At 51.2% G+C, this 24,683-nt stretch overlaps 1 protein-coding gene across 6 annotated transcripts; it reads left to right on the top strand.

Annotated features, from left to right (window-relative positions):
* Window positions 1-1,518: 1,518 nt before the first annotated feature.
* Window positions 1,519-24,464, top strand: SETD1A (SET domain containing 1A, histone lysine methyltransferase). Of its 6 annotated transcripts, none has more exons than XM_045849097.1 (19): window positions 1,519-2,248; window positions 2,985-3,149; window positions 3,364-3,459; window positions 5,178-5,448; window positions 6,714-6,835; window positions 7,067-7,296; window positions 7,577-8,426; window positions 8,584-9,369; window positions 10,331-10,507; window positions 10,639-10,726; window positions 11,469-11,626; window positions 11,779-11,866; window positions 13,928-14,206; window positions 19,886-20,920; window positions 21,280-21,452; window positions 21,542-21,652; window positions 21,833-21,952; window positions 23,407-23,544; window positions 23,623-24,464. In XM_045849097.1, exons 2-19 carry the CDS (start codon window positions 3,000-3,002, stop codon window positions 23,794-23,796), a joined length of 5,046 nt encoding a protein of 1,681 aa, XP_045705053.1. In that variant the 5' UTR covers window positions 1,519-2,248; window positions 2,985-2,999; the 3' UTR covers window positions 23,797-24,464. The 6 variants fall into 6 exon arrangements, with proteins under 6 accessions (XP_045705053.1, XP_045705048.1, XP_045705050.1 ...); XM_045849092.1 differs by having other exon boundaries at window positions 13,874-14,206; XM_045849094.1 differs by having other exon boundaries at window positions 1,519-2,264; window positions 13,874-14,206.
* The last annotated feature ends 219 nt before the right edge of the window (window positions 24,465-24,683 follow it).

Below are 24,683 nucleotides of genomic sequence, written 5' to 3'. Positions count from 1 at the left end.
GTAGTTTCTGAATGCAGAGACTTATTCAAGGCAGAAGACTTGCACTCTTGTTTTGAGCCCAGGGTCTCTATCTCTTCCATTGATGGTTTAGCATAAGTTTCTTTTATGCTGTGTTTTTGAGTGACTACTACATAATATGGGCTTTTCATTTAACCCTCAGACCACCTTAGGAGACAGGTCTTTTTCATTTCCATTTCAGAGGTAGGGGACCTGAGGCCGAAGAACGCTGAGGATCTTGCATAGAGCCACACATCTAGTCAGTGAAAACTTGGACTACTTCTACGATCACGTGGGGAATCCTGTTTGACTTGAGAAAATGAGCCAATATCATTTAAGAAAAAGTACCTCTTGGATTATTTGTTTTCTTGGTATTCTTGTGCTTTTTGAAATTTTTAATTTATTTTTAGAGAGAGAGGAAGGAGAGAGAACCATTGATTTGTTGTTCCACTTATTTATGCATTCATTGGTTGATTCTTGTATGTTCCCTAGGATCAAGCCTGCTACCTTGGTATATTGGGAGGATGCTCTAATGGAGCTACCCAGTCAGGGCAGGAGCCAATACCTTTCAACTGGGACTTGAAAGAGAAGGGAATATGATCTCATCACCCATGCTTCTGTGTAAATTCATTTTATTCATCCTCATTTAAAGGGTCTCAGTTCTAGCTCTTCTATTCTTATGATGTGAGATTTTGGAAATGTCCCCCTTTTCTCTCTTCCTGTTATCTAAAATACAGAATTTTAATGAACCAGGCTTCGAGGGCCTTTCCCCATGCTTTTCTGAGGCCTACAATAATATCTTGCATGATAGGAATTAATATCCATTTTAGAGTAAGACTCAAGCTTTGAGAGGTCAATTACTTGCCCAAGGTCATACAGCAAGAGATGCAGATAGAGATGTCTGGAACTTAGGACATTCTCAGCTCAGGCAGAGTGGCCTCCTTGGACTGTCATTACCTAAAGACCAGAATGTCTTGCATCCAAGACGGAGATAAAGGGTGCCCAGCATCAGGCAACCCTAGTCCCAGGGTCCCAGGTGTAGGCCTGGGCTGGTGCTGCCCTCCAGCGGGGATGCGTAAGTATAGCAACCGGCCTCACCTCCTCCCGCCGCGCCCCTCTGGTGAAATACTCGGGCACTGGCACCTTGAAGCCTGGCGAATCCACCATCCCACCTTAGTTCCTGTAAAACCTAGTTTATTTTTTTTTACGAGACCCAATCAAGGGTCTTTAAGCCAGGTTTTTCGCAAAACTTTAAGATAGCCTTCGGATTTAATCACTAATGGTGGCCAAGTACAGGCAAAATGCGAACCCTCTGCGTGCCTCAGTCTCCTTATCTGTCAAGTGGGCATCTTAAGCAGCTAAAGGCCCAAAGTTAAACGCTCCCTGCGTTACGTGAGGCGCCAGGCAAACGGCCTGAGTCACCATTGTTCGTTGTATTTTTCCATCTCATAGGAGCCCCTCCCAGCCCGCCCCGGTTTCGGTGGGTCCTACAGGAAGCGCCCCCGCGACGTCGGGCTCCGCACGCTCTGACCACGCCCTCTGCGAACGGCACCTTGGCTCCGCCCACAAAAGAATTCGCAGATTCGCTCTGCTGGGTCCTTAGAATTACCCAGGCCCCAGTACTCGGCCGAAAATTCTCATCGGACTCCGAGAGGAGCTTTAGGCCATAGCCATTTTTCTCGGGTCAGAATTGAGCAGTCCCTTGAGTTACACTAATAAAATCCAGAGAAGTGGTCGACTTTGCCAACAAGGCTAACCAGACATTATTTTCTTGTCTTCACCAAGGCAGGTAAAGGGAAGCAACAGCTGTGACCAGGACCTGTGACGAATCTGCAACCTCTTGGGCGTTCGGCCGCGCTAGGGGAAGGAAAGAGGAGCTAAGGAGCGCGCGTCCCGTCCACCCGTTCGCCCCGCCCGCCTGACGAATCTGCGCCAGTTCTGCGCGCCACTCAAATCTCCCCAGTTCTGGCTAGCCTCCTCCCCTCTGCCCCGCCCCCTTTTCCTCAGGGATTAGTCGCTGCTTTCGTCGCCGTCGATTCGTCAACGACCCCAGGCCAGAGCAGCTGGATAGTCGTGGTGAAGCCCACTCTCCGGGGGATGCGGCCAATCTCCAGGCTCTCTAGGCCGCAACTCTCGAGCCATATAGGGCGCCGGCCGAGGCGAAACCGCTATCCTCGGCCCCGTTGGTGTCCCGGTGGCGCCCGTGGCGAAAGTGCGAATGTCGACGCTGTGCCTGCTGGGCCTCGCGCAGGTGGCGGTGGTGTTTGGTGCGCGCGCCGGGGAGGTGGTGGTGGGGGGGCGCCGCCGCCGCCACCGCTGCGGGGCCGGGTCTCGCGCTGCCGCCGCCGCCGCCGCCTCGCGCCACTAAGGTGCCGCGCGGGGTGGGGGGAGGGGGAGCCGCTCGACCAGAGCGGGTGAGTGGGGCCGCGCCGCGCGTGCGCGGGGGTGGGGGGGGCAGAACGCGCCGGGGCGGGAGGAGAGGGCAGCGGCGCGCGTTCCCCCTACTCCCCCGCCCGGATTTGGGGCCGAAGCCGGGTCTCGAGCTCGGTCTCGCGGTGTTTCCAACGCCCCGAATAGGTGCTACCTCTTGGCCGGAGGATCGGGGCTGGGGACACGAGCGGGTGTGTGGGAGCGGGAGCCGGGCTTGGCCCGGGCCGCTGGCCGGTGAGGAGGCGGGAGGGGGCGGGGCTTGCCAGGGGGCGGGGGAGGGGTCTTGCTCCGGAGGCAAGTGGGGCGCGCAGTAGGTAGAGCGGGCGCACGAGATGGGCCTGGTGGTCTGAGCAGAGAGTTGGGAGGTGGAGAGAGAATGGGTGGTTACGGTGAAAGAGTGTACTTGGGTGAAAATCTGGGGGAGCCACGGGTCTTGGTGAGGTGTGGAAACTGGGGGGATGAGAGAACCTAGAGTCTGGGCTAGTCGGTGAGGGGCAGCAAGAGAGTCAGTCAGGCCTAACACCTGAACCTCCTTGCGTATTTCCTTCTCATAACAGTGTAAATGAGCAAAGATGGATCAGGAAGGTGGGGGAGATGGGCAGAAGGCCCCGAGCTTCCAGTGGCGGAACTACAAGCTCATCGTGGATCCTGCCCTGGACCCTGCCTTGCGCAGGCCTTCTCAAAAGGTGTACCGCTACGATGGAGTCCACTTCAGTGTCAACGTGAGTGTCCCAGGCCTCTCCTTGCCATCTAGGAAACTCCGGGCCCCGTTCTCCTGTTGGCTCTGTTCAGCATCTAGAACTTCCATACCCATGGCCTGCCTTCTTAAAAAGTGGCTAACCAGAACCCAGCTCTTTTGCATATGGGCCTCCAAATGGGCTTCTCAGAGCTCAACAATGTGGTTTCACCTTGAGCTGTCATTCTTTTCCTTCCTAGGACTCAAAGTATATACCAGTCGAAGACCTCCAAGATCCCCGTTGCCATGTCAGATCCAAAAACAGAGACTTTTCTCTCCCAGTCCCTAAGTTTAAGGTATGTGTCTACTAGTCTCCTGGTGTGGTGGCCCTTGGAGGGCGTGGAGGATTCATCTTGGCAGTCTAGTCTTAATTTAGCTCAATAAAAGTTTTCCAACAAGAGGATCACAGCCAGATTTAACAGTTTCTGAGGTTGTGAGAGTGAGTTGTTCTGGACAGGAGGTATGTTAATCTTCTTGAAAGGTATAGGTGAGATGTCCCAAGCAGAGGTTGACTTCTTGAAGGATAACATAAAGACAGGTTTAGCTGCTGTATCTGTCACTGTGCATTCCTAGACAGTGTATAACTTGACAGTTCCCTGGTGTACAACCTCAATTTCTTTACAATTAAGGGGAGTGACAAGGCCAGGGGCTCTGTCCCTGGAGTCCTGTGTTCCTTACCTCTCATTTGGCCATTTGATCCTCCATCTTGTTTCCTCAGAGGGTTCCCATTTTCCTGTCCGTGCAGGATACTCATTAGGACTTGGGCTGGGCCAGGAAAACTGGTGGTTCTCAGTTTCCCTTACTAACTTTTTATCCTTTGTTTTTAAATAAATCACTTGTGGGGGTCCCCCACTCCTTTTTTCATTTTGTACACTTCCCTGGACAATTCCTTTCACAGCCATAATTTTGACTGTTACCAAAACGTTCATGACTTCCAAATACCTGTTTCTGGTCAAGATCAATCTCGAACTCCAAACTTATATGCCTGAGAGTGGGACAGCTCTATCTGGAGGCCCCATGGACATGTCAGACTCAAGAGATCTAAAAAAATTAACCTTTTAATCCCACTCTCCCTGCCATCTACTCAACTGCGCAAGCTAGAAATTGGGAGTCATCCTGTGATTCGCCTCTTCTTTATCATAGTCTGTCACAAAGTTTTGCCAGCCCTTTTTGTCTTAATTATTCTATTTTCATTGCCATTTCTTTGATGCAGACTCTTGTAAAATTTTTTCACCTGTTCCCTTGCTTCTCTTTGTTTTCCATTTCACATTTCACCTTGCTGTCATTGTCTTTCTGATTTCACTGTTCTCTGATTTTACTTTTGTTGCTAAGTCCATGTTTTTGTGCATTGATGTGTATGATTATTGATCTGAATATACCTCACCTCCTGCCTTGATACTGCACACCTGTGTTCATTCTGCTGTATACCTTTTACTATCGAGGGAATGCTAAGTTATTTTATAGTTTTTTACTTTTCAAGTCCTTGTCATTTTGGTGAACTCTTGTTTATCCAAAAAGCCCAGTACGAATGACACCATCTGTATGCATGCTTCCTTGTCTCCACCGTGAACAAAGGTTTCTGGGGGCCCCCAAACACCCTGTCTACACCTCTGCCGACACTGTGTCATGTTATCCATGTTATCATGTACGTGTCCTGTCTTGTCTACTTTTCTGAACAGGAATCTTTTTTTTTCCCCAATCTTTGTATTCCTAGTACCTTGTCCATGGTAATCACTTAGTAAAAGCCGATTTAGTAAATTATTTCTCTAGAGCTAGTTCCTTCCGTGTGTGTGTACTTCTCATTTTGCACCTTTTCCTGGTTCTTGCCATTACTCTGTGGTGGGAAGAATTAAGGGAAGAAAAGGGTCAAGACTGATGAATCCCTTGTTGGGGCTCCCTTCCCTTGCCCCTCAGTTTCCCAGTCTTAATCTCTCTTGATCTCACAGATCTCTCTGAAGTTTCCCAAAGGAAAAAAGTATTAAGACCCCAGACTTAACTCTTGTCCTTTCCACAGCTGGATGAGTTCTATATTGGACAGATCCCACTGAAGGAAGTGACTTTTGCAAGACTGAATGACAACGTGCGGGAGACCTTCCTGAAGGATATGTGCCGAAAGTATGGCGAGGTGGAAGAGGTAGAGATCCTTCTTCACCCCCGTACTCGCAAGCACCTGGGCCTGGCCCGTGTGCTCTTCACCAGCACTCGAGGAGCCAAGGAAACAGTCAAAAACCTCCACCTTACCTCTGTCATGGGCAACATCATCCATGCCCAGCTCGACATCAAAGGTGAGGGTTGCCGTGCCTGCTGCTGAAGTTGGGCTCCGGCAGAGATGGTACATACAAATGCCTGCTGGAGCCAGGCATATGACTGGGTTCGGGATTCCTCATCTGAAATTCTTGGAGCCAGATGGGTTTCTGAAATCACTGTTTTACGGAGGGATTATGGTACATACATGGTTTTTTGTGTGCTATCTTCAGCAGGGTTAAGGTCTCACCCTACTGTTTAGCATATGACTTTTTGTAGGAAAGTATATGAATGGTCATACTGTGTTAGATGAATAAAAATTGTAGTAAATAGTTTCAGCTTAGGTTAGGTTTTGACATTGAATCCCCGCAAACACTGGGTTTTGAGTTTTTGAGGGGTTTGAAATTTTGGATCAAGAATTAGAGACCTGCTGTGGCTGGTGTGCCTCAGTGGATTGAGTGCCAGCCTGCGAACCAGAGGGTCACTGGTTCCATGGCTGGGTTGTGGGCCAGGTTTCCAGTAGGGGGCATATGAGAGGCAACCACACATTGATGTTTCTCTCCTCTTTCTCCCCTCTCTATGAATGAATGAATGAATAAATAGTAATTAGAGGCCTGTTTAGGTGAGTGAAGAAAGCAGGCTGGTGGGCTTCAGTGTTAGGAGTAATAGGGGTGGGGATTGTGGCATACTGTGATAATGGTGCCGTCTAAATGAAGCAACTGTTGGTTGGCATTAGCCATTTTGCATGTGGGAATGAAGACTAAAATTGCCAAAAGATTTTTTGTTAAGCCAGAAACCTAGGTTTTAGTGTCAAGTTGCATGGTTTTAAAGTCCCTCTCCACCCCCCGAAAATTGTTTTAAATGACTATTTAAGGTAAATAAAACACAATCTTGGGTTGAATAAAGTCCTTAGACTACCATTTTGCAACCCTAAGTTTATAGGATGAGGAGCAGGATAGGATCTAGTATCAGACTACCTGGGTTTGAATTCCAGTTCTGCTGCTAACCAACTTTGTGACTGTGTATAGGACAACTTACTTTAAGCTTATGAAGTAGGGGTACTGATGCCTTTCCCATCTGTTGGGCATTCAGTGTAGTAACACGTGTAGAAGAAACTCAGGTGTTGTACTATATGTTGTTGGAGTTAGGTAGAGATGAAGTGGAAGGTCCTCAAGATAGAAATATGGTAGAACAGTTGAAATCCCCAAACCCAAGACCCAACTTGAGGGCTGAGGCATAAGTGGGAATAGCATATTAGGAAGGAGTTGGTTTCTCCATCTGACTGCTGGTTCCCATTTTTCTCTAGGACAACAACGAATGAAGTACTATGAATTGATAGTCAATGGCTCCTACACCCCTCAGACGGTGCCCACTGGGGGCAAGGCCTTGAGTGAGAAGTTCCAAGGCTCTGGTGCAGCCACTGAGACGGTGAGAAGCTTGTGGTTGCCGTAGCCCTGGCCATGTGGGCGTGGTCCTTGAGCAACAGGGACAGTCTTTGGGAGGTTGTGGACTTCACTGTTAAGTATAGGATGAACCAAGAAGAGATCCCTAGATGCTTTCAAAAGACAGGGAACTGGGATTCTTCATTTGGGGAAGGGTAAGTTGTTAAATGGTACTTGATCTCTTTTCCTTTCTCCCTGCTCCACTCTCCCCCTCCAGACTGAATCCCGCCGCCGCCCCTCCTCTGACACAGCTGCCTACCCACCAGGCACTGCTGTGGTGGGTACTCCTGGCAATGGCACCCCCTGCTCCCAGGACACAACCTTCTCCAGCAACCGACAAGACACCCCATCTTCCTTTGGCCAATTCACCCCTCAGTCCTCCCAAGGAACCCCCTACACATCTCGGGGCAGCACCCCCTACTCTCAGGACTCTGCCTACTCTAGCAGGTACAGAGTGAATACCCTTAGGGACCCTCAGATTGTGGGAGCTACCCCTGAGAAGAAGAAACCCCAAGTCTCTCTAAAAGGAAATTGGAATAATTTGTCCTAGTTTCTCTGTGGATTCAGCCAACAAATCCCTGTTCTTAAAGAACTCTCTCTAGCTAGAACACAGCTGCATTTAGATCTTTTGGGGGTAGCATAGAGGGGCTTTGGGGGCTGGGAACTGGGACCCTAGGGTTTGGAGATACAGAGCTGAACCCAGCTAACTCCTGCATATTTTCTCCAGCACCACTTCAACCTCCTTCAAGCCCCGGCGGTCAGAGAACAGCTTCCAAGATTCCTTTTCCCGTCGCCATTTCTCTGCATCTTCGGCCCCCACGACCACCTCTGCAGCCATCTCTGTCACTACTGCAACCACCGCCACATCTTCCACCTCTTCTTCCTCATTGTCCTCGTCTTCCTCGTCTTCCTCGTCTTCCTCATCCTCTCATTTTCGTGGTTCTGACTCAAACTACCCACCATATTATGAAAGCTGGAATCGTTACCAACGCCATTCTTCTTACCCGCCCCACCGGGCAACTCGGGAGGATCCCCCCGGGGCTCCCTTTGCTGAAAATACAGCTGAGCGCTTCCCACCTTCTTACACCTCCTACTTGCCCCCTGAGCCCAGCCGGCCCACTGATCAGGACTACCGGCCTCCTGCCTCAGAGGCTCCACCCCCAGAGCCCCCAGAACCTGGTGGAGGTGGTGGTGCTGGGGGACCCAGCCCTGAAAGAGAAGAAGCTCAGACCTCCCCGCGCCCAGCCTCACCTGCTCGTTCCGGCTCCCCAGCCCCAGAGACCACCAATGAGAGTGTGCCCTTCGCTCAACACAGCAGCCTGGATTCCCGCATTGAGATGTTGCTGAAAGAGCAGCGCTCTAAGTTTTCTTTCCTGGCCTCTGACACAGAGGAGGAAGAAGAGAATAGTACCACAGGCCTTGGGGCTAGAGACACAGGGATTGAGGTGCCTTCCGGTTCAGGTCATGGGCCCTGCACGCCCCCTCCAGCCCCAGCTAATTTTGAGGATGTGGCACCTACAGGGAGCGGAGAACCGGGGGCTACCCGGGAGTCTCCCAAGGCCAATGGACAGAACCAGGTGAGGATGGGGTCAACCAGTGGAGGTACTTAGGGTCAGAGAGGCAGGGTTGGGCTCACGGGGAGAGGGAAGGAAATCAGACAACAGAACATGGATTTGAGGAAAAGCCCAGGGAACAAGCAGAGGCTTTTTGTGACCCTCCTCTGTACTCCTACAGGCTTCTCCATGTTCTTCTGGAGAGGACATGGAGATCTCCGATGACGACAGGGGCGGCTCACCCCCTCCGGCCCCAACACCCCCCCAACAGCCTCCGCCCCCTCCTCCTCCACCCCCTCCTCCGCCTCCCTACCTGGCTTCCCTTCCCCTTGCATATCCTCCCCACCAGCCTGCCTACCTCCTCCCACCCCGACCTGATGGGCCACCGCCCCCTGAGTACCCCCCACCTCCTCCTCCACCACCCCACATCTATGACTTTGTGAACTCGCTAGAGCTCATGGATCGACTTGGGGCTCAGTGGGGAGGAATGCCCATGTCCTTCCAGATGCAGACCCAGATGTTAACTCGGCTTCACCAGCTGCGGCAGGGCAAGGGATTGACTGCTGCCTCCGCTGGTCCCCATGGTGGGGCCTTTGGGGAGGCCTTCCTCCCATTCCCACCCCCCCAAGAGGCAGCCTATGGCTTACCTTATGCTCTGTACGCACAAGGGCAAGAAGGCCGAGGGGCATACTCCCGTGAGGCTTACCACCTACCTTTGCCCCTGGCGGCCGAGCCCCTGCCCTCCTCTTCAGTCTCAGGAGACGAGGCCCGGCTCCCTCCAAGGGAGGAGGCAGAGCTGGCAGAGGGCAAGGCCCTACCGTCAGCAGGCACTGTGGGCCGTGTGCTGGCCACTCTTGTCCAAGAGATGAAGAGCATCATGCAGCGAGACCTCAACCGCAAGATGGTGGAAAATGTGGCCTTTGGAGCCTTTGACCAGTGGTGGGAGAGCAAAGAAGAGAAGGCCAAGGTGAGGGCCAATGTCTGGGACTGGGGAAACCTGGGGCTCCATTGGAGGAAATAGACCCCTTGTTTCTCCAGGCTACACAACTCAAAATACAGAAGAGGGATAATTAAGGCAAGTGGAGAGAGACTATGGGCACTTGGTGGGATGCTGGTTGGGCAGGGGAGTTGGGGCACAGGGAGCAGTAAGGAAGTATGAGCCTGAGAGTCTGAAGGCTTTGTCCTGTCCCTGCTGCCTGCTTGCAGTGGGTGAGGCCCTTACCTGTCTCTGGGCTTCAGTCTTCAGAGTTATCATTTGTAGAGTGGGAAGAATAGTTGCTCCTTTCTAAGGTGGATGGGACTATAAATGAGCAGCCCTTTTTTTAAACAACTTTATTTATTGATTTTAGAGACAAGAAGAGAGAAAACATCAATTTGTTGTTTCACTTATTGGTTAATTTTTTTTTTAAAGATTTTATGTATTTATTTTTAGAGAGGAGAAGGAAGGGAGAAAGGGAGAGAAACATAGATTGGTTGCCTTTCATGTACCCCCAACTGGGGACCTAGCTTTTTAAACAATTTTTATTTTCTTTCTTTTTTTTTTTTTTTTCATTTTATTTTAATCATTGTTCAAATACAGTTTTCTCCTTTTTACTCCCAATCCAGCCCCCCACAATTTTTATGTCCTATGAATTATATTTTATTGAGCTATTGGTTGATTCTTGTATGTGCCCTGACTGGGGATCAAACCCGCAACCTTGGTGTATTGGGATGATGCTCTAACCAACCAAGCTACCCGGCCAAGGCTAAATGAGCAGACTTTTGAGGAAATGCTTCTACAGGGGCTAGTACCAGGGAGGCCTGGCATAGATGTACATCAAATGGAGGAGTGAGTAGATGCAATTCTATGTTCCTGGGGCCTGGGAGTAGTTCCCAGGCAGGAGGGAGCACCTGGCTTCTGGGGCTCATGGTCCCCCTACTGTCTGCAGCCATTCCAGAATGCAGCCAAACAGCAAGCCAAGGAGGAAGATAAAGAGAAGACAAAGCTCAAGGAGCCAGGCCTGCTCTCCCTTGTAGACTGGGCGAAGAGTGGTGGTACCACAGGCATCGAGGCCTTCGCCTTTGGGTCAGGGCTGCGAGGGGCCTTGAGGCTGCCTTCTTTCAAGGTACCCAGAACTGTGGTCTTGCCTAATACGGAGAGGGGTGAGGGGACCCCCACCTCTTACTTGGGGTAGCAGTGGTTGGGAGCTTTGAGTGTTTGAGTTCTAAATAGGCTTTGGGTTTTCCCATCACCCAGGTAAAACGAAAAGAGCCCTCAGAAATTTCCGAGGCCAGTGAGGAAAAGAGGCCCCGGCCTTCCACTCCAGCTGAGGAAGATGAAGATGGTGAGTTGGAAGGTCAGATAGAAGGAGAAAGGGGAACGCTGCTCAGATTCTGATAGGAAAGTAAGAGACAGGGACAAAGGGATGAAGGTGTCTTAAAGGCAAGGTGTCAGGTGGAGATTTTGGTACAGGTTAAAATAAAGCAGTTCTGAGATGTGAGAAGCTTCAGATAGGGTTGTCCCTGGATTTTAGTTATGGTGCTTACTCTGGCACGCTGACCTAAGTATTGTGTATTTCAGTTTTCTCCTATAAAATAGAAATAATAACTTCCACATCTAAGGCACAGAACTTTAAGGTTAAATAGGTCATCTACCCAGTTAACCATCCAATGCTTAAACTCACTTATACCTTCTTACCAGTTTGTCTACATCTAAGCTATTGGTTGGCAGCCTGGGTCTGGGAAACTTCCTCATTGAGTCTGATCATCTTCCCTGGAAACCAGACCCATTGGCCTCGGAAGTGTTTTTAGGGGCCAGGCATAACAAGTCAACTCTCTTTCACTCAACCCAGAAAATGATGAAAGATAAAATGAGCGTGATATGTTTAAAGCTGTTAAATGTTAGGTATTGAGGTTTTTGTGTGTCTCTGCTGAGCTTCAACTTCTGGTCTATAAAACGAGGTCTGTCTTGTGAGACTGTGGTGGGGATCAGCGACAGTATATGCACAGCTCCTTTCACAGGTCGAGAAATGGTAACTTACTGCTGATGATGGTAAATTGTCCTAACTGCCATTCACCCGGGCCTAGACCCTGAGCGAGAGAAGGAGGCTGGAGAGTCAGGACGTCCAGGGACCAAGCCCCCAAAGCGGGATGAAGAGCGAAGCAAGACCCAGGGCAAGCACCGCAAGTCCTTTGCTCTGGACAGTGAAGGGGAGGAGGCATCCCAGGAGTCTTCCTCGGAGAAGGTGAGGTGCCAGAGCACCAGGTCCCTGCCAAGAGCCTACCTTTCTGAATTTCTGTCCCCATGGCCAACTTCCCTTTGGGCTAAAGCCTTCTAGAGGATCAGTGGTCCTTATCCTATTAGTCCCTATTTGTCTCTTTTGTCCCTTCCTTTAAGGATGAGGAGGATGATGAGGAAGATGAGGAAGATGAAGATCGTGAGGAAGCCATGGATACTGCAAAGAAGGAGATAGAGGCATCAGATGGTAAGCACAGACAGTACATTAGAGTTCTGGTTGGGGATGAAGGGATTTGGCCACTTGTCTAGTCCTTTCCTGAACCCACGTAACATTTGTGCTAGATTTGCTAGATTTGTGGACATTCCTGCCACCTTTACCCTCCCCGGAAGTGACGTTTCTAGTCCTGTCATTTGGAGCCCTTGGCCCACTGTAACAATAACTCCAATACCTAGGACGTTCCCTCCTGCTTGCTTCTGAAACACAGCAGTTCCCCGAAGATACCCCAAAAGAGTCTGTTTATTTTCCCAGGCCCTTGAGATAAGGGGTTGCATTCTCTTTGCCTCTCTCTCGATGCTGTCAGGCTGTGCCGTTCCATCTTTGAGCACTCTTCTTCCTTCGGGGCTCGGCCACTGCACTGTGCCTCCCTGTCCCCCTCCCTGTAGCTGCCATTACCAGACACAGTTCTGTTCTTCAGCTGAATACCTGTTCGTTCCTCCACATTCACCGAGGCTTTGGTTGAGTCTTTTCATTCCTCTGTTCAGAAATATGCATGGTAGGGCAAAAGTAGGTTTCCAGTTCATATGGAAAATAATACAATAATAAATAACACAAGAATGAACTTTTGAATACTCACAACGGTAAACCTACTTTTGCTCTGCCCTGTACATTGGACCCCACCTCTGCCAGGCACTATTCTAAGTACAGGGGCACATCAGTGACCAAGACAGATGTGGTTCCTTCTTTTGCAGAGCCTGTGGCCGGTTAGCGGGGAGGGCGTCATCTTGACAGACAGGTGAACAAGCAGTAGCACTTGAAATACAGATAAATGCTTTGAAGAAAATAAAATAGGTTAATGAGGCAGAGAGTAAGAGGCCAAAGCCATCTTCCAAGGATGGGTGTGTGCAGTCCCCCACCCCTCCACCAGCTCCTTTCAGTTTCCCCACCTCCGTGGCTCTGGAACTGTCACCTTTGACCCTGTTGTCTTGACTTTCTCATTTAGAGGCTGCAGCAGTTTTGTCTGATTTGCCTGTCTCTGCTTCCATTCTGTCCATTTCCATCCATTTTCCAGCCTGCTGATGAAACAATCGTTCCTAGAATGTACACTGGACCCCTCTGTAAAGTCTTTTCCTGGCTTACTATTTTCCACAAGGTGACTCCTCAGCCTGACACATTGGTCCACTTATAATCTAGCTCTCGCTTACCTGTTTAGGTTCATCTTGTCATTACCCAGACCCTCCCTCACCACCACTGCCTTCTAGTCAGGTTCACCCAATCAAGTTCCTCAAAGACTGCGAAATTCTTAATTTCTTAGAGCCCTTTTTATATTTTATCATCTCTTAGGGCGGGGGTGTCAAACTCATTTCACCAGGGACCACATCAGCCTCACAGTTGCCTTCAAAGGGCCGAATGTAATTTTAGGACTGTATAAATGTAACTACTCCTTAACAGTTAAGTGAGAGCATGGCGCTGCCACCAGGTAGAAACAAGGTGGAGGGCGGGATTTGGCCTGCAGGCCTTGTGTTTGCCACCTGTGTCCTAGAGGCACAGAGCATGTAACATTTCCTAAACTTATTTTAGCCCAAAATCCATTTTCAGAGTCTTTTGTTCAGCTGGCGTCTATAAGACCCATTGTGGAGAAAGCTTTGGTGTAGTTAGGACTGCTTGCCAGTCTCTGCGTGCCCCATCTTCTCTCAACCTTTGACACCCCCACTTAGCCCCGTGTCTGCTTGGTAGACTCCTCCACGTCTTTCTCGACTTCAGCATCTCCTTCACAGGAGTTCTTTCCTTAACTTCACCCTCCAGGCAGAATCCAGGGCTTCCCTTTGCCATGCTCCCCCAGCCCTTCCCACTGAAGTTCATCACACTGTGAACAAATTGTGTGCGTACCCAACTCCTTGAGGCTAGGGCTTCCCAGCAGCCAGCACAGAGCCTTACATGTCCTCAATAGTGCGTCAGTGAGTGAACCCATGGTTTGGCCAAGTGAGGGATCTTCCCACCTCGCACCTCGCCTGATTGCCCCTTCTGGATTTCCAGGCGAGGACGAGGGAAGCGATTCGTCCTCCAAATGTTCTCTGTATGCTGACTCAGATGGTGAAAATGATAGCACTTCGGACTCCGAGAGTGGCAGTTCATCCAGCTCCTCCTCTTCATCCTCTTCATCCTCTTCATCCTCGTCATCATCATCTGAGTCCTCTGAAGAAGAAGAGGAAGAAGAGCAGCCAGCAACCATTCCCTCAGTATCACCACCCCCCAGAGATGTCCCTGTGCCCCTGCCAGCACCTGTGGAGGAGCCCAAGCCAGAGAGGATTGCAGGCTCACCGGTCACACCACTCCCTGAAGAGGAGAAGTCTCCAGTGAGACCTGCAGGTAGGCAGTGTAGAGCTACTGGTTTGGTCTCTGTGTGTGTGTATTTTTCCCATGATAACAGTGAGGTCATCATGTATTTGTTGTATACAGTGTGTGACTTTGTTAGAAAGCACACAGAGTTGGACAAAAGTCACTATTGTCTGTCACTCTTCCCTGGGAGCAGTTCATGGCCTAATCTTCTCAGGATGCACTGCCCAAAATGGTGTGCCCCTCTGGCCTGGGCGCCTGGCTGCTACAGTGAAATGGGGTGGTCTCTTCTGAGTAGGTTGAGAAAATTCCTAATTTAACAGATTCCTCACACAGTTTTTCTTAAGCCCACTTCTTAATGTGTAATATATACTTGCATGTGATTAAGTGGACAAATAGGTAGCCAACAACCATTAAAAGCCTTAACTCAGAATTTAGTTCTTTTTGCTTTCCCTTGCGGATTTGTACATTCCCTTGTTAGCACATACACATAATTTATTGGGCTGAATGAACTGCTTGTTTAGGTCATTGATATTTATTTATTGAATACTTACAGTAGGTGCAAAGGATACAATGGTGTCTTCACAAGAGGCACTGTTCTCGCCCTCATGAAGCTTATCATCTATAGGGAGACAGTTCAGTTGAGTGATAAATACATACGATTTTAATTACCAACTGTGATAAGCACTGTGAAACAAAAGTGTAGTCTATTCTGAGAACCTGAGTACATCTGGGAGAAGCTCTTGCTGAGGCATCATTGGGCTGTGAAACACGGCACAGCAGGCTGCAGGGTGTGATTAGCATGTGCAAAGGCCCTAAGGAGAAGGAAACAGCCTGTTGGAAGACATACAAGAAAGCTGACCTGGAGGGCTGACACTGGAGAGGACAGCAAGGGCTGGGCCATGCAAAATGAATAGGCCACTGTAGGAATTTGCTCTTTATCTTAAGGGCAGTGGAGTGCCATTAGAGGAATGACATGGTTATATTTGTGTTTTAAAAAGATGTAATGCAGAGAAAACTTGGAAAGGGGCCAGAGTTTATGCAGGAAGATTGAAACTGTTGTGAGTAAAGCAGGCAATGCTGGTAACTTTGGAGTACAGTGTTCTTCTAATGGAATTAGTAACTCAAGTTTTCAAGATGTGCTTCAAAGATGTATGTGGCCTTCCAGAGATCTCTCTTGCACATCATTGAGATTCTGTGGTCTGAGATAACTAAGTAGAGACCACGTGAAGACATCCTCACACTGGTGCCCTTTGCCTGGGTTCAGACCCCATGAGAGGAGGAGTTGAGGTTGTCATCAGTCCTAAGGTGCCTCATGTACCCTTGTTTTAGCCTGTTGGTAGCAGAAGAGCCAGTGGGGTCAGCAGGAATCTAGTACTCTTTCATTCTCAGCAGGCGGGGAGGAAGTGTGGGACATGGTTAGATTTGCATTTCAGAAAGATCATTCTGGCAGGAGGGAGAGGGATTTGGAAGAGGTGAGGAAGGCTATAGGGGGACCCATGAGGAGGTTTGAAGAGATGCCTGTAAGTGAAGGGTGTGAACTAAAGTGGGGGTGGTTGCAATGAAGTACAGGGAGTAGAAGGTGGTGGTGAGGACTTGAGAGAAATTTAGAATACAGCCTCTTGGTTAAACTGCTTACCAGGAAAGGAAACTGAAGTAGAACCAGAATTGGGAAGAATGTTCATGCGTTTAGTTGGGGTTGAGTTTGATATGTCTCTGGGATCTCCAGGTAGAAATATTCAACAGGTAGTTGAATAAACAGATCTGAAGCTCTGGAAAGAGCAATAGGCTGGAAATGAGGTGGGTGTTTCAGAGTGGCGAAAGCATGAATGTCAGTGTGTCCGTGTGCCATGGGAAGCTGTTGGGAAGGAAAGAAGAGGGCCAGAGAGCCTTGTGTTCTTTCAGAAGATAGGTGGGCAAAGGGGAGCCAGCCACGGCCGAAAGGAATGATCTGGCAAGGAGAGCAGGGAGCTTGGAGTTTTGTTTATTTTTCTTTTCTTTCCTTCCTTCCTTGATTTTATGTATTCATTTTTAAAGAGAGGGGTGGGAGGGAGAAAGAGAGGGAGAGAAACATCGATTGGCTGCCTCTTGCACGCCCTCAATTGGACACCTGTCCCGCATCCTAGGCGTGTGCCCTGACCAGGAATTGAACCAGCAACCTTTTCAGTTTGCAGGACAACGCCCAACCCACTAAGCCACACCAGTCAGGGCAGGCGTCTTGGAGTTTCCAAAGGAGGGAGTGGCTTGTATCAGCAGGCCACAAGAGATATTGTAAGATAGGAAAAGTGTCTGTTGGATTTGGCAGTTGGGTCACTGGTGACCTTATCAGTTCAGTAGAGTGGATCAGACTATAGCCAAGTTACAGAGTTTTAAGAAGTGAGGACAGTCACCAGAGGGAACCCATCTTGTGGAAGGATAGACCTCTCTTATAAAAGGAAGGAGAGTTGAGGAGTTGTAGTTAATAATGTTAGCATTTATTGAGTACCTGTGTGCCAGGCTCTGGGCCTCACACATTGTAATTTTATTTTCTTATTCAATCTTCACAATAAACTTACTCCCATTTTACAGATGAGGACTTTAAGATTTAGTGAGATACTCAAGAGTACCCAGCTGGGATTGGAGAGACAGCAAGAAGGAGGGTTGATGGAGGGTTGGCTTTTCAGAGTAGGTGAGATGTGAGCATGTTCACACACTGAAGGGAAGAGGAAACAGGTAGCTGGACCAGGAGAGGGAGGAGCACTTGCTGGGTTAGCACGGGGGAAGGAGTGGACTCTAGATCTGGTGCAGACCTACCTATAAATGGGGGGTAAGGAGATGTGGGGTTTCGCACCTGAAGGCCCCTTTTCTCACTTTGTAGTAGGAAAGTAGGACATTTTTCAAACCTGAGGGTGATGGGTGGAGTAGAAGCCTGGACAGAGAAAAGAATGGGGAGGATGAAAGCCAACTGAGTTTGCCAGCAACTCAGAAGCTCTGCTGATGCTGAGGGCTGGGCGTTAAGGAGGACAAAAGGCAGGTGGTTGGGTAGATTCAGGATTGGTGGGGGTCTGCAGGGTGGAGGTGGCAGGAGGAAGTGGAAAGTTCTGTGAAAGGAGGGGACAAAGTGAGGGCCTCTGCTGCCTGGGCACAAGAAAGAAAGAAGTTAATTTAGGAGGAGTAGGGTGGGCTGGAGGGAGAAGGATGATAAATTGAAAAAGTGCAGTGGGATGAACTGAAAGGACCTGGGGAATTGTGGTCAGAAGGTGGGGTCAGAGTGTAAGGGTTCAAGGTAGAATATAGGGTGACTTGGTCAGGTGTGTGACTGTGGAGGGCAACGGAGGATGAAGGCCACTAGAGATGTAAAATTAGGTAAACAGGTGGGAGATATCAGAATCTCTGAGATAGATGGCAGAGGTGGGAGAGGAGATGACAATTAAGGCAAGTCCCTTGGTTTTTAGAGAATGACAGGGAAGTCCAAGTTGCCAAGGCTGCAACTGGACGGAGAGCTAGGTGGCTGGATGGATGGCAGGAGCCTGGGACAGGCTCTCTGGTGGAACCCAAAGGCAGGGGCCTGGGAGCCTTTTGGACTTGTTCTGTCTTCTGATCTGGTTCATTCTTCTCTCCTTCTGCAAATGGGCTTCCTCCACTTTTCTATTCCAGTAGAAAATGTTTTCCCCCACAGACAGACCCACGTGCCTTAGATCCTTATTCTCTGGGAGGTTTCTGGTTGGGCTGGCTTGCGTCAGATAGCCATCAGTTAATGAGAGTCAGTCATGCAGTAGGAACAGTGACTTCTGGGAGTTGCATAGACTGGGAAGGTACCCCAAAAGTTGTCTCCCTAAGTGAAAGGCATGACTAGGTCTCCTTTAGAACAGAGAAATTTGTGTGAAGAAACTGAGCCAGGAGGGGAATTTGTTCTCTGTAAGAGCCAGGCTTCCAGAGGGCAAAGTGGGCCAGGCTGGGAGGATGGGTCAGAGGCGGAAGCTGTCCCAAAATGTTGGAGAGAAGTGAGAGGACTCAAACTGGAGAGCCTGGGACAAACATCCCAGGGCCTTGCTAGCTTCAAAGTGGACCCCAGAGGGTGTCCAGAGGCTTGGGAAATGCAGGCTGGGGGCCCTGCTCAGGCTTCCAGATTGGAAAAGGCACTGGACACACCTGATAACTACCTGCTCAGGCCAGGCCTGGTGCCGGCTGCCCTTCGGCTCCGAGAGTGGTAGAGCTAGATAGGAAACAACTGAGTTCCAGGTCAGGGCGTCTAGAGCAGCGCAGGGCAGTAGGGAAAACTGTGAACTGAGCTCAGGGTACCCAGTGTGCACATCTTATTCTGTCATTTGCTAGCTCTGTGACCTTTGTCAGGTTATTAACTTCTCTCTGCCTCAGTGTCCTTATCTGTCAGGTGAGGTTAGTAATAGTGCCCCTCTCCTAGGATGGTTGTGACAATTCAATGAGAAGTTAACATATGTAAAGGGCTTAGATTAGTGCTTGGCATCAAATAGTAGATATTAATCTGCTGCAGCCACTTGAAGACTAGAGATTGAGAATCCCGCCTCCGCCCCCACCCCCTAAGCTGGTTCTGAGAGGAAGGTATTAACAATGTCTGAGGAAGCCAGGGAAGCCCTCACAAAGGAGATGGAGTTAAGCTGGGTCTAAAAGCTGCATGTTGGCTTTCCCGGCGGGCAGGGGGAGAGAGGCATTCCGAACGAAGTGAACCATGTCAGCACAGGGCCAGAGGTCTGAAAGGCCATGCCTGTTTGGGTGGCTGAAACCTAGGATGAGAGGGCAGAACGTGGACTGGCCTTGCGGGGATTGTCTGAGGGTCAGACCTACAGGAGGGGCTGCTCCAGGGAAGGACTGTCCGCGGCAGGCTTGGGGGTTCCAACAGAGGGAGGGTGTGCCACCTGTCCTGTGGGTGCTAGCGCGGGGGAGGACGCATGGCCTGCCCAAAGGTAGTATTTTCCCCTCCCCTGCTCACCCTGCATTCTTGGGCTCTCAGCCTGACCTTCACCTTCTTTAAGAGAAACTTCTTGACTCTCTCCTCACTTGGGCAAATCCCCAGTGCTGTTTGGGGGACACTGGGGAAGAAGGCAAATTTTATGAAGTATTTTACTGCAAAGACTCAGCTTCTTACATTGTATCTTCTTCACTTACTAGACAATATTGTTTGTAGTTGAAATAATGGATACTTTAATTCAGACCTGGCTCACTGTGTCCTCATAAATGTAGCTGGCAAGAATTATCCTGGTCTGTGTGCCCAGTTCCTGGTGGGGTTCTGTCACCACCAGTCTTGGTAGAAGGGCTAGAGTCTGAGTGTTGGTTTCCTTAGTGCCCCGACCCTACCCCCACTCTTCACAGTTCGGGCTCTGCATTTGTTTCATGTCGTTGTCTCTATTGGGCTGTAAACTCTGAGGGCTTGGAAAGTGTCTGTTCAACGTGTCTTTTACCATATCTGACACACAGTTGGTGTTTAGGGATGTGGAATATATGAATGAACAGATAAAATACTATCCTGTCAAGGGAGCCCATAGTGCCAAGGACATTACAGGTGTGAGAGGCAGGCAGTGTGTTTGCGGAGCGAGCAGGAGGAGCATCTGTTGGGAGCTGAGGAGAGAATGAGCACAGCTGGGGTGTGGACTTCCTGGTGAGGCTTGCCAGTCTCCTGTCCATAGTGAATCTAAATCTGGTGATGTTAGGCCAAGAAGCTGACCCTCTCCCTTTCCTGTGTGTTTCCTTCCGCAGGTTCCATTGAGGAACCAGCTTCCAGTGTGCCCCAACCTTCCCCAGAGCCACCAGCTGGGGCCCCAGCCCCACCCCTCTGCCCCGATGAGCGCCCCTCCTCTCCTATCCCCCTCCTGCCCCCACCCAAGAAACGCCGGAAAACCGTCTCCTTCTCTGCTGTGGAGGAGGTGCCAACCCCAGAGCCTTCCCCAGCTGTCCCACAGCAGATCAAGTCTCCTGGCCCCATCTCCCGAAAAGTCCCTCGGGGTGTGGAGCGGACCATTCGCAATTTGCCCCTGGACCATGCATCTCTGGTCAAGAGTTGGCCTGAGGAAGTGTCTCGAGGAGGTCGGAGCCGGGTTGTAGGCCGAGGCCGCTCCACCGAGGAAGAAGAGGCTGAGCCAGGGACAGAAGTGGACCTGGTGGTGCTAGCCAACCTGGCCCTGACCCCAGCCCGGCACGGGTTGGCTGCCTTGCCTACTAGCGATGACCCAGAGGCCACAGAGACATCGAATGAGGCAGACCGCCTGGGCCCCCTGCTCAGCCACATCCTACTGGAGCACAACTATGCCCTGGCCATCAAGCCCCCACCCTTCACACCATCCCCTCGCCCCCTGGAGCCAGTTCCTGCCCCTGCAGCGCTCTTCAGCTCCCCTGCGGATGAGGTTCTGGAAGCCCCTGAGGTGGTGGTGGCTGAGGCAGAGGAGCCAAAGCAGCAACAGCAGCAGCAAGAGGAGGGTGAGGAGGAAGAGGAAGAGGAGGAGTCCGAATCATCCGAGAGCAGCAGCAGCAGCAGCAGTGGGGAGGGGGCTATCCGGAGGCGCAGCCTCCGGTCCCACACCCGGCGTCGGAGACCACCCCCCCCACCCCCACCCCCACCGCCTCCCACCTTTGAACCCCGCAGTGAGTTTGAGCAGATGACCATCCTGTATGACATTTGGAACTCAGGCCTGGACTTTGAAGACATGGGCTACCTACGGCTCACATATGAGCAACTGCTGCAGCAGACAAGTGGGGCCGACTGGCTTAACGACACCCACTGGGTCCATCACACCAATATCCTGAACCCAAGGCTGGCCTCCTCAGGATAGGAAGACAGGCTCGGGGAGTGGGGTGGACTTCCCTGGCCAGTTCTCTTTCCTACCCATGTTCAGCCCGGGTATTTCTCCTCTGGCTACTGGTAACCCTTTTCTCTCTGCTTCATGCCTCTTTTGTGCCTCCCAAAGATTTTCTGGCAGAAAGGGGGGCATAAGACTTATTTCTCTCTTTCTGTACTCCTCACAGCAAGTATGATCAGGACCTCCAGTGAAGGTCAGTCACCCTTTCCTTGGGCTGGGACTGGAGGGACATAGGGAAGGGGGCCCCAAGGATCTGGTCAGTGAGGAACACATTCTCTTCCTTAACACACCCTGCACTCACCAACCTGAGCACTCCAAAACGCAAGCGGCGGCCCCAGGATGGGCCCCGTGAGCACCAGACAGGCTCAGCCCGCAGTGAAGGCTATTACCCCATCAGCAAGAAGGAAAAAGACAGGTACCTGGATGTGTGCCCTGTCTCAGCCAGACAGCTGGAAGGGGCGGACACTCAGGTGAGGCTCTGCCCTGATATGTGGGTCTCTGGCATCCTCTTCCCAATGTTCCTCTGGAACTCACCTCCTCTCTGTTCTGCTTCTCACAGGGGACTAACCGTGTACTTTCGGAGCGCCGATCTGAGCAGCGGCGGCTACTGAGTGCCATTGGCACCTCAGCCATCATGGATAGTGATTTGCTAAAGCTAAACCAGCTCAAGGTGAGGAACGAGAACTTGAAGAGAGAGACTCAGTGGAAGGGCAGCATTGTGGAGTCCCATAGGGGTGCGGATGGGGGCGGGGCTGAGTGGCCAGAATACCCTCCTGCCCTGGAGGTCTGCAGGAAAAGCCAGGAGATAGGTTGAGGCACCCAGCAGCACAATCTACCTTCTGCTCTCTAGTTCCGGAAGAAGAAGCTTCGATTTGGCCGGAGCCGGATCCACGAGTGGGGTCTGTTTGCCATGGAACCCATTGCAGCTGACGAGATGGTCATTGAATATGTGGGTCAGAACATCCGCCAGGTGAGGAGGCCTATACCAGCTCCCTGTCCGATGTCAGCATGGGATACTGACATGAGCCCCATCCAACCCTCTGAATAAAGCCCCACGTACCCTCCTGGCCCCAAGGCTTAATCAATGAAACCACCCCTTCCCTTCTTTCCTCCCTCCCTCCCTCCCTCCCTCCCTAGTAATGGGAACTAGTAAACTAGATGTTAGTGACCCAGCAGGAAATGAGATTAATATTCTCTCTCCCTTTAAGGACCTAAGTTTAGTGGGGAAGACAGGCATTGAACAAGCAGCTGTAATAAAGGACGGTGTTTGGTGGTTACAAAAGGGAGGCAGGACTGGTTCGAGCACAGTGATGTTTCCCACCAGGAGCTGAAGGGTGATGGAGTCAGGGCTCAGGTGTGGGGAGGTGCTCCTGGTTATGGGACAGCATATCCAAAGGCACAGAGGCGGGACAGTCTCAGGAGGGCAGGAGGGCACTGTGGCTGGTTGGGAACACTTGGGCCAGTGGCAGCGATGTGTAAATGGAGGTAGAGGCCAGACTCCCCAGAAGTTAGGAGCCACATTAATAAGTTGCAACAGATGGTAAGAAGAGGAAAGTTGCTGGGAAGCGTTAAATAAAAGAGGACTTGGGAGATTATAAACTCCCTCTTGACTGCAGTGTGAAGAGAGACCAAAACCAGTAGGGTCGGAGGGGGGTCTGTTACAGAGAACCTGGCCAAAGGTGAGTGCCTGGACTAGGCAGTGGCAGCCAAGAAAACAAGTCTGTGGGTCCAAGGCAGCTGGCCTGACAGACAGTAAGTCAGCTTTGGAGAGTGAGGGCAAGGGGGTAGGTGTGGCCATTCCCAGGGCACTGCCTTTAGTAGCTGGGAGTAGTAGGGCTGTCAGGGAGATGGGAGTCGGGAGGGGGAACAGGTGGGTGATAAAGATGAGTTCTAATCAGGACATGTGAAGTTGTAGTATCCAGGGTTCACTTAGAAGATGACACCCAGCAGCTCCGCTGAGGTGGATTTTGGCTGGAGGCGGAAGTTTGGAAGGAGTCCCCAGCACTTAGCTGGCAGCTGAAGCCCTGGAAGAGAGCACACCCAAGGGAAGAGTGCAGAGGGCTTGGTGATTTATAGGTAGGGTTCAGGCCATGAATGGCCACTGTCATCTTGGGAGCTGCCACAACCCCTGAGTGGACTGGGGGCTCCACTGTGGGCCAGGCAGACACTGCAGGAGCAGCCAGGGGCTGCTTCAGCCCAGTGACCAGTGCACTTCCGTGGGGTCTTCTTTGGGTGACTTAGAATGGCCGCTGAAGGCATAGGGGGCTGGCCATGAAGGGAGGCCTCCTAGAAGTCAGTGCCCATGCTTTGGGTTAGTGGGAGCCAGAAAGAGGGCTACAGATAGGACAGGTCATCGTGGCTCCCAGGACCCGTAGCTGTGAGACTGAGGGGCAACTCTCTGACATTTGCACCTCATCCTACCAGATGGTGGCCGACATGAGGGAGAAGCGCTATGTGCAGGAGGGCATTGGCAGCAGCTACCTGTTCCGGGTGGACCACGACACCATCATTGATGCTACAAAGTGTGGCAACCTGGCGAGGTTCATCAACCACTGCTGCACGGTGTGCTAGGGGCCCGGCCAGGGTGGGTGGGGTCTGAGGGGGTGGCCACCCAGCTCACTCTGCCCTCCCCTCCTACAGCCCAACTGCTATGCCAAGGTGATCACCATTGAGTCCCAGAAGAAGATTGTGATTTACTCCAAGCAGCCCATTGGTGTCGATGAGGAGATCACCTATGACTACAAGTTCCCGCTGGAGGACAACAAGATCCCATGTCTGTGCGGCACTGAGAGTTGCCGCGGCTCCCTCAACTGAGGTGGGCAGGACTGGTGCCCACACCCCTATTTATTCCCCTTGGTGCCCTGAGCTCCCAGCCCGCCGACACCTCCCCGCCCCCCCCCCGCCCAGCCTTAGTGGGCTCAGGAGGGCCCACATGCCCCCATCTCCAAATACAGAGTTGGGCCCTGAGTCCTGCAAGGGAGCCTCAGTCCTTGAGGCAATGTCTGCCTCCCCTGTCACCCCTGCCACCACCCTCTAATTTTTTTCTTTGCGGAGAAGAAGCTGTAAATGTTTTGTAGCCGCCAGCAGCTGTTTCCTGTGGAAACCTGGGGTGCCAGCCTGTACAGATCCTGTTCTTGGGGACTGCACACCCCCCTTGCTTTGTGTTAATGGGGACTTCCCTTTTGTGCCCTGCGTGCACCCCTCCCCAGTTTAGGGGTCTCTAGGGGCAGTGGCCATGTTCTCCCCCTGGGGAGGGGGGCCCTGTGCCCCCCTCCTGGGGACTCTGTGCCTGGAACCCTGCCTCATCATCTGTTCCTGCCAGACCCTGTGGGTCACCCTCCTACCCTGGTGTCTGGAAGCTCCAGCTGGGCCAGGCCAGGATGGTGGGGGGAGCGGGCCCTTCCTGTTGGGCTGGACTTGTATATATGTTAATAGCACAAACCCAATGCCACATTTTTATAATTGTGATTAAACTTTATTGTACAAAAGTGCTTGGTCAGTATCTTTGGGAAATAAGATGGGATGAGGGTCAAGGACAGAGGGTAGGGCAAATGGAGAGAGGGACTGAAGTTTTGGGTGGGTACAGAGGCTTTCGGGCAAGAGCCCAGACCCACAGACTTAGCCACCTCTGGGCCACCTGACAGACTGGAACAGCCACCTAGAATCCCCCAGTGAGCCCAGCCAGACCTGGCCAAGGTCAG

Source organism: Phyllostomus hastatus, unplaced genomic scaffold (assembly GCF_019186645.2).
Source record: "Phyllostomus hastatus isolate PE091 unplaced genomic scaffold, TTU_PhHast_1.1 phas_contig_64, whole genome shotgun sequence".
Lineage (NCBI taxonomy): Eukaryota > Metazoa > Chordata > Mammalia > Chiroptera > Phyllostomidae > Phyllostomus > Phyllostomus hastatus.
This window is presented reverse-complemented; position numbering and strand designations above follow the sequence as displayed.

Bases quoted from the DNA above. Each gene is read 5' to 3' on its own strand.
- SETD1A (XM_045849092.1), top strand. From the start codon at position 3,000: ATGGATCAGGAAGGTGGGGGAGATGGGCAGAAGGCCCCGAGCTTCCAG. The intron at 9,370-10,330 runs GTGAGGGCCAAT...TACTGTCTGCAG, and splicing joins GCAAAGAAGAGAAGGCCAAG to CCATTCCAGAATGCAGCCAA. The intron at 10,508-10,638 runs GTACCCAGAACT...CCCATCACCCAG, and splicing joins TGAGGCTGCCTTCTTTCAAG to GTAAAACGAAAAGAGCCCTC.